This window comes from Cricetulus griseus (genome assembly GCF_003668045.3).
Source record: "Cricetulus griseus strain 17A/GY chromosome 1 unlocalized genomic scaffold, alternate assembly CriGri-PICRH-1.0 chr1_1, whole genome shotgun sequence".
NCBI classification, from domain to species: Eukaryota; Metazoa; Chordata; class Mammalia; order Rodentia; family Cricetidae; genus Cricetulus; species Cricetulus griseus.
Window position 1 is genome coordinate 270950967 of NW_023276807.1, and position 19866 is coordinate 270970832.

Sequence of the window (19866 nt, forward strand, 5' to 3'; positions counted from 1 at the left end):
TATTCTAGACACCTGAAGTTTGTTACTAAGCTTGACATTTTCTCATGAACTGAAGGAGACAACGTTATCTCCTAGGGCCTCTGAGATAAAGCTCAATTACCTCACAAGGCAAGACAGCCAAATAACCTGCTGGGAGGGAGGTGGGAGCAGCACAGAGCTGCAAACTGGTAGAGCAGTGTCTGTCCCCGAGCCCGAGGCTTGGCCTGTCATCTCTGACATCAAGTTGGTCCTGCCCCCGTGCAGGTAACGTCTACTCTTCCACCTCCATGACTGGAAAGTTTCTCAAAATAACCAAACAACCTGGGAGCAGCCATGACGCCTTTCAGCAGAAGGACGGTTAAGCAAACAGTTGTGCACCCTTCAGTGCAGCAATACTCAGCAGTGTAAGGAAAGGATCTGTGCACCTTAAAAATCCGAGGCTGAGGTGGTAAGAGGGCCGTGTGGTGCCTTGAAGGAGAATGGCCCCCAGGCTGCTCCTATATCTTCGAGTTTGGTCCCCAGTTGGTGAACTGTTTGGAAACGATTAGGAGGAAGAGGGGTGTCCCTGGAGGTGGGCTTTAGGTTTCGAAAGCCCGTGTCAGGTTCATGCTGCCTGAGGATTAGAATGTAAAGCTACTTGATCAGGCCTGCCTGTGGACAAGACACACTCCCCACCTCGATGGTAATGGACTAAACCTCGAAACTGTAAGGAGGCCTCCGCGCCCCCCAGCTAAATGCCTTCCTTTGAGAGTATCCGTGGTCATGGTGTGTTTTCACAGCCGCAGAACACTAACACTGTGCGATTCTCATTTACACTCTTCTGGAGAAGAAAGAACTATAGACTTAGAGTGGTTGTCAGTAGGGTCAAGGTTAGGGAAGGAAGACTAAATGGAGAGCAGGTGTTTGTGCGCAGGCTTCTGAAAGTCACCGCATTGGTGGTTTTGGTGTACCATTGGCAGACACGTGGCTTGTGTAGCATAAACATGAGGCCCCAATGCAACCTACACATCTTAGTTAATAATAGTCACTGTTGGCCCGTCTGTCATCTGTCACAGAGGTGCCTCACTCATGAAAGATATGAACAGATACGAAGCCACATGAAGAGAAAGGCTGTATGGGAAAATGTTCCTGTCCAGTCTTTCTAAACAGGTGCTGGGGAAAGGAAGTCTCTTTATTAAGCACAGACTGAGGTACTAGGTGTCCATGTGACCGTCTGCTGCCTCCGTCTCTCGACTTCTGGGTGGGAACACGAAGTACCCACAGCGAAAGGACTTTTCTCAATCTTTGATCCTCAGTTCCAGATAGGTTTCACTTGTCTCTCATTCTCCCCTTTTCATTTTCTTGTTTCTGCTCACCTGGATTTAGCACCTGGCCTGCCTCTGCTCTGCCCGGGATGCATAATGAAGACTGTCAAACACAGAAATACGTGTATGACCCACTCTGGCCACCTGCCACCACTGATATTTAAAAAAAAATGTGTTTCTCCTTTTCTGACATAGCGTCTCCCCATGTAGCCCCAGGGTGTTCCTGAGACCGCTTCTCAGACTCCAGAATTTCAGGTGCTCACCCCCCCATGACCAACCTGTTCCCGTTTTCAGGGTCCAGCTCAGGTGGCTGTTCTTGAGCCTGTCGGAGACTTGAGAATTCAGAGAGACTGCGCCTTATCTGAAGTAAACGAGCAGGCTTCACAATCAGCTAGGAGCACCTTGCTTTTCTTGCCCTCTCTCTTCCACCTTTATAAGGACAGCCATCCAGTGTGATGGGAAGCAAATCTCGGTTCAGGTGCCCTGGCTGCAGTATGGGGGTGGTAAATGCCTGCTAATGGCGATGAGCTCCGTCGCTGTGACCCTCGGTGACAACATACTTAGACATCAGGTGCTGTTTGTATAGATATGGAGTGCACAACCCCAGTAACAGACTTTGCCTTCACTGTGGGCTGGACAGCCAGCGGTTGGGCACTCCTCACTCATTTGGAGAGGCTGTCCCGTGTTGTTGAGGAAAGGAACCCTTTGGCAGGTGCCTCTGATTAAAGAGTGAGTGGCTAAGCTAAAGAAATATGCGCAGATGATACAGCCAGGACATCATTCTTAGGACATTGAGAGGGGCTGGCAGCTGTGTCTCCCTTAGAGGGGCCCACTCACCCTGACTGTCCTGGTTTGCTTTTTGTCAACTTGATACAGCTGTAGAGTTATCTGGACAGAGGAACCCCCACTAGACTGGCCTGTAGACAAATCTTTGGGGGCTCAGCTGTAGGAGGCGTCAACGCTGGGCAGGTGGTCCCAGGGTATATAAGAAAACAGGCTGTGTGTGTCTTGGGGAGCAAGCTAGTAAGCAGCATTTCTGCCATGGTCCCTGCAACAGTTCCTGCCTGGAATTCCTGCCCTGGCATTCCTTCCTTCATGATGGTTGGACTGGAAGCTGTAGGGATGAACTCTGTTTCCCAGGTTGCTTTTGGTCACTGTGTTTGTCTTTTCAGTAGAAGGCAGATAAGGCAAAGGCCTTTTACCTGGAGGTGAAAGAGAGCTGGAGGAATGTGGACGGTCAGAATCTGCAACTGACCTTCTTCGAAATTTGAATTATTGCTTTGTCTGTTGGGGTTATCTTTTTTTTTTTTTTTTTCCCTGCCCTGGTTTCCTGTGGGGACAAAAGAGCTTTCATCTCCCAGTTTTTGTCACTGCAGATGCATCGTTGTTGAGAGAAGGTTGGAGTGTAAATTGAAAATTGATTGGCATGGGTTGGCCTCTTTTCTTGCCACGAGCTGTGGGAAACACTTTATTCTCTCTCTCTCTCTCTCTCTCTCTCTCTCTCTGTGTGTGTGTGTGTGTGTGTGTGTGTGTGTGTGTGTGTGCGCGTGCGTGCGTGTGTGTGTGTGTGTGTGTGTGTGTGTGTGTGCGCGCGTGTGTATGTGTTTGCCAGGCCAAGAGGTGAGCTGTTGGTGAAGTGTGGTCACTTTGGGTAAATTCGTTGATGATGGCTACCATCATTAGTTACACGTCTTGTCTACACTGACCCTCCTGGGACCTCTGGGCACCAGAGCTGTGATGTCAGAACAGGCTGAGCATGTCTTGGGGAGCAAGCTGGTGAGGTGGCAACACACCCGCCATCCCAGCACATGGGACGTTTGGGAGAGGCGGGAGGGTCAGGAGTTCAAGGTCGTTGTCAGTTGTGTAATGAGTTCCAAGCCAGTGTGGGGACTGTGGGATGCTGTCTCAAAAGATAGAACAACAATGAGCAGTGATTGCCAGGCTAGAGCCTGCATGGGAGCACTCAGACACACATTAACACACATGTTTGGGTGGGTGGTGGGTCCTGGATGCCATAGGGAACTGGTTTGTCTGAGGGGCTCTCAGGTGGTACTGCTGTCTGTGACTCAGGAGTGGCCCTGCAGAGATGGTAGGTGAGGAAGAAGAACCCAGAGGGCCCAGACCCCCGCCCTACTGACTTGGAGTCTAGGCACACTCCTCCACTGAAGCAAGAGACATGATGTCACAGAGCAGAGAGCCCTCTCTGTCCCCTTCGACTTGGAATCCTGCCGGCAAGGCAGGAAGAGGAGAAAGGCCCGGACAGCGTGTGGATATAAGTTAATAATGCCCGCCTAACTCCAGGGAGAATGGAGTGAGGGAAAGACTCATCACAGGGGTGGGGAGAGCGTGCAGGCTCATCTCAGCGGGGCCCGGGGGGCCGTGCACTGCTAAGTCACGAGGAACAATAACTGAAGAATAGTGAGGTGTGCGTAGCTGGGCATCTGGACATCTTTACTTGGCGTTGATTAGACTTGGGTTTTTAGTTAAGGACATGGACGTTTTGAATTTTTTTCTTCCCTAGGGTAGGGATGCTAGAGACTCAAAATTGGATTTCTGAAATAACGCATGAAAACACTAATATAAATGCTCCTTTTATTTAGTTCTTAGAAGTGTTCTCTAAGAATTTTTTTGGGAGTATTTAATTTAGATTTAATTAAAATAAATATTTTCCCCAAGACTGTCTCATGTGCTGGGGATGACCTTGAGTTTTCTGACACTCCTGCTTCTGAGTGTGGGAGTTACAGGCATGCACCCTGTGCTGGGTTAAGTGTAACATGTTACGTGTTCTTAGTGTTTACTTTGGTAGCTGAGGAAGACTGGAGGTTCTGATCACAGTTGCGTTTTCTTAGTTGTCTTTCTCTCCCAGCTGCTGGGAGGGACCACGCTGCTCAGAGATGGCCAGGTTCCTGGATAATCAGTATATTCGAAGAGTCACCCTCCCTTCTGAACCTTCTCTTGAACGGGTCTGCCGCAATGGCTGCTGCTGAGTCCTCACAGCTCCTTTCAAAGTGCCCGGAGAAGCCCGGCTGAGCTTTGTGGTCTCCGGAGGGAGGTGCTGCTCCCAGCAGGCAGAGGTCTGGTTTGTCTTCACCTTCCCCTCCTCATGGGGCCTGGCGAAGGGACCAGGAACACAGGGTGTCTTTGTCCTGGCAGTTTCCAGTGCCCACAGGCAGAGTGGATGAACTGAGCTGTTGGGGACAGTCACACACCCTTAGCACTTTGCACTCCCAGGTGTCTGACACACCTGCCTTTTGTCCCATGGTAGGCCACATACACACTCCTTTACTGTTCCCGTGTGGCATGAGAAATGTTCCAGGGGCTCCAGGTGGCAGCCTTGTCACTCCTGTCAATCTTCCTCTGGGGTTTCTCCTGTGGATAATAACCTGGGATGTGTTTTTCTTAGCTGGGAACTTGTAAGTCGCTTACATTTAAAACTGGAAGGGCAATGCTGTTGTGCACAAATAATTCCTTGCCATCCTCTTTGATTTATAGGTGTCCCTTTTCACTGGTTTTATTTAATTAGATTTGTGCTCTAGATAGGGCTGGAATCCTCAGCAGAACTAGGAAAGGAAAAATTATTTACTTATATCCTAGGTTGTATTTATTAATTTGCATGTGTGTGCACGTGTGTGTGCTCATAAAGGCTAGAGTGTGACTGGTGTCTTTCTGTGTTACTCTACACCATATTTCTTTGCAGCAGGTCTCTGGCTGACCCTGGGACCTGCTATTTTGTCTACGTGGCTCCTGTATCTCTTCCCACCCAGTGCTGGGGTGCAGACATGTACTGCTGTGCCTGATCTTTCTGGGGGTTCTAGGGATCCAAACTCAGGTCCTCAGGCTTATGTAGCAGGTCAAGCCCATTGTGGGTGGTGCCATCCCTGGGCTGTTGGTCCTGGGTTCTATAAGAAGGCATATTGAACTAAGCCACGGGGAGCAAGCCAGTATGAAGATCCCTCCATGTCCTCTGCTTCAGCTCCTGCCTCCGGGATCCTGCCCTGTCTGAGTTCCACTCCTGATTTCTTTGATGATGAACAGTACTGTAGAAGTGTAAGCCAAACAAACTCTTTTCCTCCCAACTTGGTTTTTGGCCATGTGTTTCACTGCAGCAATAGAAACCCCAATTAAAACAGCCAGGTTGTTGCAACCGGGCAGCAGCTGCTTCCTAATGCTTTTCTATTCTTCTAGACTCTAGAATCCAGAGGGCTCTGTGTCTGTAGGAACCACCACAGACTCTGTGGCTTAGGTGTCAAATGCCTCCCACTGGCTGCTGAATTTGGACAAGATCTCTAGCTAATGCTGGTGTTGGGGTTGTGGTACTTGCCTGGCAGCTGCTGAGAAGCAGGCTTCGAATGTGATAACTGACACCACTTGCCTATTCCCGTCTCTGATGCCAGGCCGGCTAGGATGTGAGCAAGCAGCCACGCACTCCTGCTGCCACAGTAACCTGCAGCTGTTCCTGCCTTCATCCCCCCTCTGTGATTGGCAGCACTCTCAAGTGCAAGGGAGCCCTTGAAATGGCCTCAGGTTCAGTATTGGGTCACAGAGACAAGGAAAGTAGCGGATAGGCACCCCACCACCACCCCAATGGACAGACTGACATACTCTGTAACTCACGTATAATCTGAAGGTCTTCTCGGTAAGTTTACAGCTGAGTGACCATTACCACAGTCCACTTAGAACACTTCTGTTGCTCCAAAAAGGGCCATTCCCTCTATAGCCCGTTTGGTCAAGCCTGCTCCCAACCTAGACAACTCGTTTTTAATGGTTATCCTAGAAATATACCCTTTCTCAGTATCCTGGGGATTCTTTTTCTTCTACCAAAGGTAGTGAGGCCTGATAAGGGCCCACATCCCCTAAATCTCCTTTCCCACTGTGCCAGTCAGCCAATCCCTTCAGACTGTGAAGTCACGCTCCCACCAATGGGATGGGGAACAGTCACCACCTATATCAAGGATAAAAGACAGAGACCATTTTGGCCAAGTGTGTTTGATAGACTGGTTTGGGGCTCTGGTACACCATTCTTCCCCCCCCCCCCCATCTCTCTCTCTCTTCAAAAAGGAACTGCCTTGCCGAGTTTCTTGTATAGTGTTTGTCAGTCACTGGGATTTACCCTGACAGTATGAGCTGAAGTGGCTGTTGGCAGGAACCTCGCAGCCATCACACAGGATATGATGTGAGTGGGAATAGGAGCTGTGGTGGTATTTTGTGCATGTGTGTGTGACCTTGCAGCGTTTGTGTTTAGTAGGGAAATGGGATCACATGTGTACAATCATTTGACTCTGGCTTCTTCCGTGTTGTAGATCCTCTCCTCTTTTTGGGGGTTGGGGTGGGGGTGGGGTTCATCTACTTTCTGTCATCTGTCAACACTGATTTTCTTGGTGCTGAATAGTGAGTGTTCCCTTGTGTAGATGTGCCATGGTTTTGATTCTGTACCAAGCCATTTGATGAACATTTGGGTCCACCCATCCACCGACTCACCTTCTGATCCATCCATCCATCCATCCATCCATCCATCCATCCATCCATCCATCCTGTTTCATTTATCATAAAGGGGATGCCTAAGAGCGAAATTTCTGAACTACTATGAGAAGGGTTTTATGGTTTGGATGCTAAATTTATGATCAAACTTCTAGGAAGCTTCCAAAATACTCTGCACACTGTTTGTACCGTCTTTATTCCCCCTGTCACTGGCGCAGCTTAGAGTTCCCATTTTTTTTTTATATCCCTGATAACACTTATTTTTAAAATTAGAGTCATTATAGTGGATGTGGAATAATCCTGTTGTGGGTGTAATTTGCATTTCCTCATGATTAATGATGCTGGCCATCTTTCCGTGTGCTTATTGACTGTCATCCATCTCTGGGGACAGACCCTATCACATTTAAAACATGAAGTTTCTGCTTCCCCTGCCAGTTTTCAGTTGTATTGTTGTGTTTTGAGGAGTTGCAGGGTCTTGCATCCATCACTTTTGTTTTAGCCTGTCTCTTACACTGTAATTGACTTTTGAGTGAACTTCTTGTTTTCCTGAAGTTTATCTTCTAGTAGTTCCTTTTAAAAGGCGTGAGTCACATTCCTCAGAATTATCACCCATTTAGCACATTAGGCTGTTTGTATTTGAGTGAATCTTTGTCCTGGCTTCGAATTTTGATTCTTCAAATGTTCGAGGTTATTTTTGTCTTTGGGTGTGGCTGTGGAGAAATCACACCTTTCTTCTCTATCTTGAGCTGCTTTCTTAGGTGTCTAAATGATTTTTCGTTTTTGAAGACCCATGAAGTGTCTTGGTGGTGGTCGTTTACTTACTGTCAGAATGTGATATGCTTTTAAAGACGTTTTTAAATTTTCTATTGTATTTATTTGCATGTCCTGTGGTTGTCAGTGTTTCTGTCAGCCTATGGGTGCCTTTACCTACTGAGCTGTCTCGTCATCCCCAAATGTGCTTCTTTATTATGAAAAGTTGTCTTTCATTTCTGGAATGTTTTCCTAAATCATGCTCTAAACAACTTTTTTTTCCCCCTAAACCTTTTAAGTCTTTTGCAGATCATGTCTTGATGTCTTTTGTATCTTGTCCTGTCTCCCCCCACCCCCTCAACACTTCTATTTCTCTTAACCACTTTGTTTTAAGTGCCCACAATTTCACCACATCACAGGTCCTTTTAGCTGTTTTCCATTTGGTCTATATTTTTTGTGATACTGGCTGGAGACTTTGTAATCTCAAATCTCCAAGACCTCAGGTGAATTAATGTTGGGTTTCTTTTAGATATTGGAATATTTTGGGATGGGATCTTATGGTCCAAACACAAGTTTGTTTGTCTTTCCATCTTATGCAGATAGCCCAAATATAAACTTTGAATGTTTTCAGTCTGTCACGCAGGGTCAGATTTGGAATTTTCCATTTGGGACATCATACTGGTGCTTGGGAAATTTTGGATTTGGGCTAGGCATGTTGGCGCTCACCTTTAATCTCAACGCTAGGAGACAGAGGCAGGCAGAACTCTGACTTTTGAGGCCAAATGCTCTACATAGCACGTTCCATGGCAGCCAGAGTTACCTAGTGAGATGCCGTCTAAAAAGGTTTTGGATTTGGGAATGTTTCAGATTTAGGAATTTCATTCCTATTTTTATCACCCTGGGTGCCTCTGTGCATAATTCCTACTGGCGTCCTTGGTGTCCTCTGGGCTCTCATATATGCCTTGTGTATGGTCTCCTGCGTTTTGAAAAGTTGTTATGAATTTATGATGGTATGTTTGAACAGTTTAGCAGGGGGAGCTGTCTTGAGCTACAGACCCTCCTGCCTCTGCCTCCGGGTGTTGGGATGACAGATATATGCCATCATGTCTACTTATGGCAAAATTTTAATCTGTTCCAAGTGACATTTCTGTTATCGGTGGTATCTTGACATTTGTTATGACTGCTTTCTTTTTTGTTTTTTGTCGTGTTGAAGCACTGAGTCTTGCTATGTAGCCTAGGCTGGGTTCAAGTGTTATTGTGCTCTTGCTTTAGCCTCCAAGAGCTGGAATCGCAGGTGTGCTGTGCCCACTGCTTGCTTTGGTCTCCCAGTGTCTTACTGGGACCCATCTAGGTTAGTAGAGGAGGGTTTGTTTGTTTGTTGTAGGCTGACGGGGCTCTGTCCCTACGAGTGTGGGGTTCTTAAGACTTCTGGGTATGTGTGACAGAAACACTTGGTGAAACCTGGCAATGTTTATCCTGCTGTCTCTGCCTTCCCCTTGTCTCAGTATCAGGCTTCTCCCTCTCCATATGGCTTTCTTGGGGGGGGGGTCCTCACTTCATCCTACCTGTGCCCAGGGAAGCTGTTCTGCACATCTGTCCCCGTCGTTCTGAGAACACCACCACTGGTTTGTAGCCAGGGCTAGTCTATCTGTTTCGGAGAACCAGACCTTCCATTGCAGCTGGGACGGAACCTGCCAGGCATTTCCCATCTCTGTGACCTTCACTGAAGTCTGGCCACCCCTTGGGAGTCCAGATATTTTCAGGTCTCAGGGAAGGAGTGTGCATTTTCTGTTGAGCTCCTTATTGCTTTTGGGTAAGTTCCAAGAGGAACTCTTTAAGCAGGAGTATTGTGACACCACAGCTCTAGTGTTTCTCTGCCAGGTAAAGTTTTCGTTCCTTTACTAAGTTGAAGTAACATTTCAAAGAGATGGGAGTGGCCAAGTAGCATCTTTCAGGTGTGGAATGCTACAGTACTAGTAACTTGTCCTCTCCCTGACTGTTCTCGGGGAAGTCAGCGGAGACAACAGAGCCTGGGCTAGGGTATGCACAGGGTTGGTTAGGTGTGTTTCCCTGGAAGACAACACTGCAGGATTGTGGGTTTCTCAGTTTGGATGCCAGGCACTTGAAGCATTTCCGTGATGGGCGGATGTGTCACTCAGGGTTGTGACTGGGTTTACATGTGACCTCAGCAGAGCTTTCTCTGTCCAGCAACCGTCCACATGCTAGTGTAAATAGAAAACAAGTGTGACATCCTTCGGGAAATGACAATTCTCAGAAGTAGTGCATGAATGGGGTCATCTGAGGGCTATAGAGAAAGGAAGTTCAGATACCAGGCCTGTTAATCACAGACAGGGATGGAGGTTTAGATACCAAGGTGCTAGAAGGGTGTACATACACCCGAGGATCTTGGAAATGAAGATAAGGACAAAAGACGTGTGTGGGCAGGGGTGGGGGAATGGGAGAGCTGGGAGGCAGCACCCTGGTTGGGTGGGAGGTGTGTCATGGAGGAATAGGTCCCTCCCTTCCTGCCTGGCTTCAGCTCCCTGGCTGGCTGGGGATCAGCACACAGTAAAAGACACACACACACACACACACACACACACACACACACACACACACACACACACACACACACACACACAGACACAGACACACACAGACACACACACCCACACAGACAGACAGACAGACAGACACACACACACACACACACACACGGACACACAGACAGACAGACAGACACACACACACAGACACACATGGACAGACACAGACAGATGGACATGCACATGGAAGGACAGACAGACACACACACAGACGGACATGCACACGGAAGGATAGGCAGACAGACAGGCAGACACATGCACACGAACCTGGAAATGGGAAGATGCACTTGACTGCAAGTGTGGTCTGCTCTGAAGGTTATATTATTTTTACCCACAAGACATCAAATGAGAACACGTCTGTGGCAGTAGTTTTGCATGGTTTATGGACAGGATCTTGAGAACAGTTGACTTCAGTGAAAACATCAGCACCCACCCCTGACTCACCGACAGACGATACCATGCTCAGAATTGTAGGTGACAGTCCTGCCTCTCAGTACGTGGAGGTGAGCTACAACCAATCGGATTTAAGTAGGAGCTTGGTGAGTGTTTATTTGTGCCAGAAGATTAGAAGGACATCAGGTAGCTGACTGAGTAGAATTTTCAGTGGGTGTGTAGAAAGGGGGAGGGGGGAGGTCCTCCTAAAGCTGGTCAGTAACTGATGTTCCTGTCATGGGACCCAACCTGTCAGGGTTATGTTAGAATGAACAGTAACTCTCCGCGTGTTTCAGGGTTATGTTAGAATGAACAGTAACTCTCCGTGTGTTTCAGGGTTATGTTAGAATGAACAGTAATTCTCCGCGTGTTTCAGGGTTATGTTAGAATGAACAGTAACTCTCCATGTGTTTCAGGGTTATGTTAGAATGAACAGTAACTCTCCGTGTGTTTCAGGGTGGGGTGATGGGCGTGGGAGAAGCAGGTGACAAGGTGCTTCTTAAAATGTGCCCATGTCCTTTTCTGGTGGGTTATGGGATGTAGATCCTAAGAATTGGAGTCAGTGATGCGGGTTGTGGGCGGGGCTCCATGTTCTGCTGTGGTGTCTTTGGACCACTCTGTGTGTATGGGAGATGGAGTCAGTGATGCAGGTTGTGGGCGGGGCTCCATGTTCTGCTGCGGTGTCTTTGGACCACTCTGTGTGTATGGGAGATGGAGTCAGTGATGCAGGTTGTGGGCGGGGCTCCATGTTCTGCTGCGGTGTCTTTGGACCACTCTGTGTGTATGGGAGATGATGGAGTCAGTGATGCGGGTTGTGGGCGGGGCTCCATGTTCTGCTGTGGTGTCTTTGGACCACTCTGTGTGTATTGGAGATGATGAAGGATTTTACTGTGAAGAGACAAAAGTCCCGTGAGAAAGTTCCTGGAAGCTTCCTGGGGACTTGCCTCCATAGGAGAGGGAGCAGAATGAGCTGGGAACCTTGTAGAATGAGGCTTATAAGCCAGTGGGCTGTTCCCAAGCTCAGAGCTGGTGTGTAGCTTATTTCAGAGGCGTCACAGGCAGCCTCAGCTTTATACCTGCCACACTGTGATGCCCCTTTCCTGGCCGTCTCTGTCACTGCCTCAGTATTCTCCATTTTTTTTTTTTCTGATTTTTTGTCCTCCATTGACCCTCCCAATGGGACACAGTTAGTCTTTGCTTTGGGGTTCCATACTCATGCTTTCTGTTCACACCTATGACTTTTACTTGTATAGTGTACTGGCTGGTTTTGTATGTCAACTTGACACAAGGTTAGAGTCATCAGAGAGGAAGGAGCCTCAGCTGAGGAAATGCTGCCATGAGATCCAGCCGTAAGGCATTTTTTTCAAGTAGTGATCAGTGGGGGGAGGGCCCAGCCCATGGTGGGTGGTGCGGTGCTGTCTCTGGGCTGATGGTCCTGGGTTCTTGTAAGAAGGTGGAGTTGAACAAGCCGTGGGGAGCAAGCCAGTAAGCAGCTCCCCTTCATGGCCTCTGCATCAGCTCCTGCCTCCGGGAACCTGCCCTTTTTGAGTTCCTGTCCTGACTTCTTAAGTGATGAAAAGCAATGCTGAAGTGTAAGCCCAATAAACACTTTCCTCCCCAACTTACTTTTTGGTCAGGGTGTCTCATCGCAGCAATAGAAACCCTAACTAAGACACACAGTAAGATGGACTCTGAGACCAGAGCCTGTGTCCATCTCCACCTCCACAAAAGACTAGGACAGACCCACCCCTGTTCTCCTGCCTCCCTCTTGTCCTGACTTTATTTTTTCCGTTCTCCCAATGGCTAGCCATGTGCACTGGGCTACTTTGCATGAGAAGCCCGATTTTGTGGACAGTCTTTGTATTTCCGTCTCTCTCTGTCCAAGTTCTTACCTCATGTATTGCTTTGAAGCTGGATTCCCTCCATTCTCCCCTTCATCTTCTGGTCTGTTTTCCGAAAGCCGTGTTTCTGTGGTGTCATTATTCTCGTCCTTGTGGCTCTGCACTGCTCGCAAGGTAAAGACTGTGTTCTGACATTTTGGTGTATTTTCAAAGTTTATCTTTAACTCTTTAGTGATCTTTTCATCTGGTTGTCTTTTCCCTCCCCGCCTCCTCCAGCAGGTCCTCCTCTGTGTATGTGCTCATGTGTGTAGGAATGTACATGTCTGGAGGCCCTGGGTCCATGTGGGGTGTCCTCCTCAGTTGTCCTCCACCTTGTTTTTGAGACAGGGTCTCTCTTAACCCAGGGTTCATGGATGTGCTTGTTGTTGTTAGCCTGTGAGCTCCAAGGGCCCTTCCATCTCTGCTTCCCCAGTGCCGGGATGAGCCTGGAACGCCAGGTCCCTCACATGCGCTGGCATGTCTTTCCCATCTGTGCTTCTTGCTTTCTTACACGTGTTTCCCAAGGTTTCAGCCAGAGTGAGTTCAGTTCCCCCTTCTTTCTGGACAGAGACCCTCCCCCTTAACTGTGTGTCTTGAGTTGACATCTCATTCCCATGCTTTGGCGACATGGAGTCTGCAGCCAGGGTTCAGCAGCCATAATGTGAGCTTTGTGCCAGTTGAACCTCAGTAGGTACTGAGGTTCAGAGAACACTCAAGGTTAGGGCCCCTTCCGGGTGTTCCTGGTGCAATGTGGAGAGTTAAAAAGGCTCGGCCTTAGGGAGTGACTTTGGCTCAGACTGGGAGCACAGCACCCAAGCTCTGCCCCCTGATGTTTAAAGCAATTAAGTTTCCAGGTAAAGGAAGAGTGTGCTTCTGGGGAGAGAGCCTAAAACAGTGTGGGAGGAGAGGACAGTGCCCTGAGAGGAGAAAGGTTGGGCTGCTTGGGGAGCAAAAAGGGTTGCTTGCTTTTAGAAAAATGCTTTGTCAATAATTAGAATGTGTGCAGGGGGTAGTTGGAGGGTTGAGTGGCAAGAAAGAAGGGAATGGCAGAGTTCCTGTCATTAAAATGAGGCTCAGGAATGGAGAGCAGAGCCCTAGCCATGGTCTCACATCTCTCTCTGGGTTTATTTCCTCTGCTCATTAACTGGGGAGCCTGGCTGTGTGGCCCTGTCGTCTTCAGAGTGACCACGTTCCTTAGTGTGTGACCGAGTCCCTACAAGATAATTAGTGGATTTTAATGATAGAGCCCGGGTCCTGTTGGCATCTTCCCACAGACTTTAAAGGTGTGGAAAGTGGAGCTGGTGACCAGAGACAGAACGATAGAGTGGAGCACAGCTGAGTCTGTGGTATTCATAATTCAGAGCTGACCGTGAACCTGGAAAAGAAGACACTCAGTATGCAGAAAGAGTTGAATGCCTGAATGAGACATTTCAGGCAGGCGTGCTGGAGGCTGCCCTGTGGCTCCTGTGTGGAGGACCATGGAGGGCTCTTACCTGGTATAGAGTCCCAAAGCAGGAGGAGACACTGCAGGAGTGACCTTGGTAGCTTTAGAGGACCCCTTTCTCCTGACACACCTCTCTTATCATTTCCTGCAGATACTAAATAAGTTGCTGCCACCATGGGAGAAATAGAGCAGAAGCCGACCCCAGCATCACGCCTGGGGGCCCCGGAGAATTCAGGGATCAGCACCTTGGAACGAGGACAGAAACCGCCACCCACACCTTCAGGAAAACTCATGACCGTCAAAATCCAGATGCTGGATGACACCCAGGAGACCTTTGAAGTCCCAGTAAGCCAGGGGTGTTTGTCCAAGGGTGTGGGCACCTGGAAATGGGAAGGGTACTGATGGCCTGTGGGTGACATGAGGTATACAGATGATCTGTGTGCTCAGGAGACAGACAGACAGACCTTCAGTACATTTCATGTCTGCCTGCCTGCCGCCTGCCTGTGTGCTCGCCACGTCTCTCCTCACTTCTTACAAGGCATCATTGATCTGTTCCGGTTCTGAGTGACGTGTTTCTCAGATCTGTGTATGAACCACCCGTACTGGCAGTGACATGGATGGCTTAGCTGCAGCTTTACTGTGACTTCCCAGACACAAGTAGATGTCATCATCTGTGTATGTGTATTTTATATATTGTCTGTAGCATGCTTGCACATGTGAAGTATAACTGATCATGTGTATTACGTGGTATAACTATGTCTAAAGATATGTAATATATGTGTTAATGTTGGCGTTGGCGGCAAGGGTGATACTCAGAGTGGATTGTGGTTTAGTTTGTGGTTATCACAGGCAGCTCTCTCACTGGTGTGAGCGTGCGTTGTGATGCCGTCCTGAGAAAACCATCAGAGTTACACATGAGGAAATTGGGAGCAAGTGAGCTCATGGACTCATGGCTTTCCTATATTGGGTGGGGAGTTAGAGAACCTTGGCCCAGGGTTTCCATGTGGCTGCTGTGTCCCTCCCATCATCCCCGGGGCCAGGAGAGCAACCTTGGGGTAGGTAGAGCCAGCGTCTTCTGCTCCTTGTGTTGAGAGCTGCCTCTGTCTCTTCCTAGCCTCCTACTTAAGCATATGCTGCTAGACTAAGGTGCCATGCTGGATATGGGGCGTAGCTGGTTGAGGTCCCCAGAACAGAGACTGCCCTTCCTACCTTGACCAGCCAGAGGCCCCTGAGCACACTTCATGTCTCATGTGTTGTGTTCTGTCTTGGTGACCTGCCACTGTGTAGATCGTTGATTGTAGAGGAAGAGGACCAGTCTTGACTCTGAGCAACCGACTCTGAGACAGCCTTTTGGAACACACCTGTTTCTAAAGTGGAGGCAATCCACTTGCTCATTATTTCTGTTGGCTAGAGTGTCTGAAACTTAATAGTCGGCATTAACGGTGGTAACCCATCATTTAATCATTTATGGGATATGATTCAGTAAGTTATATTTATTTCACAGAACATTGTTCAGGGAGTGTGAATTAAGTGTCTCAGGGAAAGATAAACCTCAGAATGGCTGCGTTTAAAACTACCAATTTTATCCCACATGGCGAGTGGCCTTTGTACCTTTTTAATTTTCTTGCTGAGGAATTCACTTTTCAAGGACTTGGCATAGGACTTTATATTCCAGTGCACAAAGCCACTGCTAATTTCTGGAATTGTAGACTACATTGGGAAAGTACTTGCCGCCTGCCCGCTGAGAATTCTGCCTTCATTCCTTCTCCCTCCCCCAGTGCTCTCTCTGCCTTGCCAGACTGGTTTGGTGAAGTATTGATTTCTCTTTCCTTTTTGGTCTTGTTAGGAACCCAGGCTCCAGCAATGAGTGGTGTTTGTTCCTGTGCTGGCTGAGGTAGAGGAGGTATCAAACGCTGCTGTGTGCAGACTCAGGGATCTCTGTACCGTATTCAACCGTGATTCTTCACAAACAGCAAAGGTCACCACTCCATACCCAGCTACCAGCACAGGACCCGATTTTCATGTCCAGAACCCACATTAAAAAAAAAAAAAAATCCACTCGTAGCAGTGTGTGCTTGCAATCGCAGGGTTGAGGACACGGAGACAAGTGAATCCTTTGGGCTCACTGGCCATCTGTCCTAGCCTGTTTGGTCAGATCCTGGCCAGTGAGAGATCCTGTTTCAGAATAAAGGAAGATTACACCAGAGGAACACCCCCGAGATCATTCTCCGGCCTTCACACACAGTCTGGTAAATGCACACACATACATGCATGGAGTATTTATCTTTATAATTTTTGATAGCTATTCTTTGCATTTTTAACCCTTCTTTTCATCCCATCCCTCCTGAAACTCCTGTGTACCCTCCTTAATGGCCTTATTGGTTTAGCCTACTGCCTTAGGCAGTGTCTGGTGGAGTATGGGGCGGAGCTTTTCAGACTTGGCTGTTTGTACCCTTGTCCAGGTGGAACCACACTGCCTGGGGTAAAAATTCCACTTTCTCCTGTGATACTCGTTTTTTTGTTTCTCTTGGGCAATGTCCTTCACCTCTGAGTACCTGCTTTCAAATCCTTGTTGTTTACTATTGCCTCACTTCACTTGACGTTTCATGATTAAAAAAATGATTCATATGAAGTATCTGCAGTGTTTTGGTGCGTTTGCCACTGGCTGCTGGCTTCTCAGGGAAGGGACCATGTAGCTGGTCAGACAGATGAGTGGTGGTCATGAAGTGTTGCCAGTGGAATGCTACAGTGAATTTATTTTATGGTTGGATTTTAGTAGCTTCAGCTTGCCCCCCCCCCCCCCCGTATTTTATTAGCCTTTTTCTATTTGGGTTAGAGTGCGCCCCTTCAGCCCACAGGCAACAGAAAGTTAAGTTGGCTGTATAAAGGCAGATGGATTATCAGCGTGTCACTGGCTGGAGCAGGTTCTAAATCAGAAATTCCCGCCTTGTGCTCTTTAAGAATAGCTAGCAGTGTCCAGGCCATCCCACAGCTGGAAGCCATCAAGACTTCATGGCGGCTCAGTCATTCCAAGGATGGGAAGGAAGGACAGATAGACAGTGGCTTCAGGATTGTGAAGGCCAGATCGGCCCCTGAGAATTGCTTTACTATCTGTGCTTCAGAGCTTTCGGCTAAGAATTCACCAAGGCGGTGTGACCCTGGGAGAGTCCTCCTCTACTCCAAGGGCAGGATGGGGGTATCCTGGTGAACATACTCTCATTGCATGCAAGCATTTGTCCTGCAAATGATCAGGGTGTGAAGCCAGAAGTGTCTGCAATTTCCTTTGAGAAGGAGGTCTGTCTTCAGTGAACCCTCTTTCCTTGGGGATCACGTCTCCTGGGCCTTTTGTGTTACAGTGCAGATGCTGGCAAAGCAGTTATTTTATTTATTATTTACTTTGGTTTTTTAAGACAGGGTTTCTTTCTCTGTGGCTTTGGAAGCTGTCCTGGAACTAGCTTTTTTGTAGACCTGGTTGGTCTCAAACTCAGAGATCCATCTGCCTCTGCCTCCCAAGTGCTGGGATTAAAGGCGTGCGCTACCACTGCCCAGCTAAAGCAGTCATTTTAAATTAAATGCAAGCTCCTTCACCAGCCCCTGCTCTGGGAAACTATGTTCTTGGTGGTGGTTTTCATCTTTTTCTTTTTTTCCCCTTTAGTAATTTTTAATGAAGAATTGAGCCTTTTGGGAAGCCAGGGCAGTAGACACCAGTCTTTTCCACTCGGGGTTCGCTGGGAGAACCTTTGTAGTCGTGTTGAACTGGGATGTCTTTTTAGGTACTTCCTCTACACAGCGGAAAGTTCAAAAACAACATTTATAGGAAGCTCTTGCCCGGTGTTTTATCATCTCGATGTTGAAAACACTGTGCAAATAAGCCACACCTCACCGTTTGATAACTCACCTTTCTCATCTGATGAACCTTATAAAAGCGTGGTGGGTCCCAGGCCTGGGAAAGCCTTAATCACAGTTGAGGCACAGAGCTCCACCCCCCCCACCCCAATCAGGCTCCCTTCTGTAAAGGTCCCTGTGAAGGTTTTGTGTGGCTGGTTCTCCTGAGCCCTTGGGTAAACAAACCTGCTCCACCAGAGAGGGTGGCTGGAGTGGCAGATGGCCACTTATCCCTGTGTTTAGCTTTTCGTCCTCGGGTCACTGTAGGAAGAGCTGCTGGGAGCCAAGGAGGAAGTAAAGCCTGGCTTGGCCTCTTGAGCAGGCTGGTAGCACCCAGGAAAATTCAGCAGGTGACCAGAAGATGCAGGAATGATTGGCAGGAGCAGGGTGGTACAGACAGTGGACAGAGTGCAGCCTCTCCAATGGTCAGGGAAGGAAGTCACACTGGGCTCTTGACTATGTTTGCATCTTTGCCTTGATTCCCTTGGATGCTAACACAGCTCTCAGAGTTTGTGTAGCTTGCCTTCATTTGCCTGCAGACCAACTGTGAATATCTTGACCTCAGGACCCTCTGAGGGTCTACTGGAGGCATGGACCCCTTCCTCTTTAACACTTCTGAGCTGCTGTATTAGCTCATCATAGAAAATTGAGACTGTTTGCCTGATGAAGTGTGGCAGTAGAGTGAGCACCTTGTAGCAAGGCTTTGTTTCTCACAGCCTGTATCAGACACAGTGCCCTTGGGCCCTCACTCACCAGGCAGCTGTGTAGCTTCCTGGATTGGCCTCACAGTGGTTCTGGGAAGTGCTTGGTGCCAGGCCAGCATCAAGATGAGGGAATTCACCATCGGTGCTGTGTCAGGTTTACATCAAGGCCAGGTGGCACTGCCCAGTGCACCGTGGACCCCTCTGCTCAGCGCTAGTCTGACCCTGTCTAGTCTTTTTGAGACTGTATATATTTCGATCTGCCACTCTGACCAGCCTGGAACCTCACTGCTTCGGCCAGGGTAGCCTTGACTCACAGAGATCTGCCTCCTCATGCTTCTTTAGCTCTAGCTTAATTTAGCAGGAGGTCCCTGTTTCAGCTGGTCATCCCCCAAGTTCCTCCACATTCCCAGTCTGGGATCTTGAGTTATTGCTGCCCTGCCTGGCCAGGCTCCGTCAGAAGGCAATGCTCATCCTTTTACAGTGTTTGGCCCTTCCTCTAATTAGCCTGGAGATCTTTGTCTCCCATCTGACTCTGACAAGGAGTCTACACTCCTGGGATCAGACTCAGTTTCCTTATCTGCAAAATGAGGTGTTTGGTCCAGACATAAAATCTTTTTCTCTGTTTTATGGAAGTCAGAATGTGGTGTTGACCTTGTGGGTGAATCAACTTTTTTTGTGATTGTATTTTGGAATTCTCTAGCAAGACAGTAAACACTGTGGGGATTGCTGCTGTTCTTGTCATTGGTTCTTTTTGTTTTTGAGACAGTCTAGTGCAGGCAATGGTCGATAAAAGGCCGAATAAATGACGAATTTTTGCAGTAACATGTCTGCTGAAACTGGAGAGGAGCCTTTGATGTCCTAGAAAAGACTACATTGAATTTTCTACCTTTTTTTGTTGGTAGAAGAATTGCCCAAGTTATTTTGGAGTCCTAATTAGGAGCATGCTAAAGTGAGGCAGGCTTTTCGAGATTAAACAGGGCTTTCATTTCATTGCCTTTGAGGGGAAGCGGGTTTTTCATTGCCTGGACCCTCATGGAGACCTGGGCTGGTCCTCAGTGGAGGCTTGTTCTCCAGTGCTGTCTGGCTCTGGGAAGGGTCTTGTGGTGGCCCCAGACAGAATTTTATAAGCCATCTTCTGATCCCAAGGTCCCAAGGGCCCTGTTTGCCCCTTGGAACACCCAGTGTCTTGTCTTTGTGTCCCTTTGGGTTTCTCCAGGAAGAGCCCAGGCTGAACATTAGATGAGGTCCCCTTTGTCCTTTTGGATTTCATGGAGTTCCTGTTTCCATTTCCCTTTCTCTGAGGGAATGAATCCTGGTGGACAAGTCCCCGTAAGCCTGTTAGCTTCTCTGCTCCTCTCGGAGAGACGAAATACACCTGTGTTGGGAACAGGGATCCCCCTGCTT

The 19866-nt window shown here is 48.3% G+C and overlaps 1 protein-coding gene across 2 annotated transcripts in view; it reads left to right on the plus strand.

Annotated features, from left to right (window-relative positions):
* Farp1 (FERM, ARH/RhoGEF and pleckstrin domain protein 1) overlaps nucleotides 1-19866 on the plus strand; it is a 259534-nt gene that overhangs the window by 49224 nt on the left and 190444 nt on the right. For both annotated transcript variants that reach the window (XM_027393905.2, XM_027393906.2), the window contains exon 2: nucleotides 14025-14218. In XM_027393905.2, coding sequence (XP_027249706.1) covers nucleotides 14048-14218 — 171 coding nt within the window. In that variant the 5' untranslated portion in view covers nucleotides 14025-14047. The remainder of the gene's footprint in view (nucleotides 1-14024; nucleotides 14219-19866) is intronic.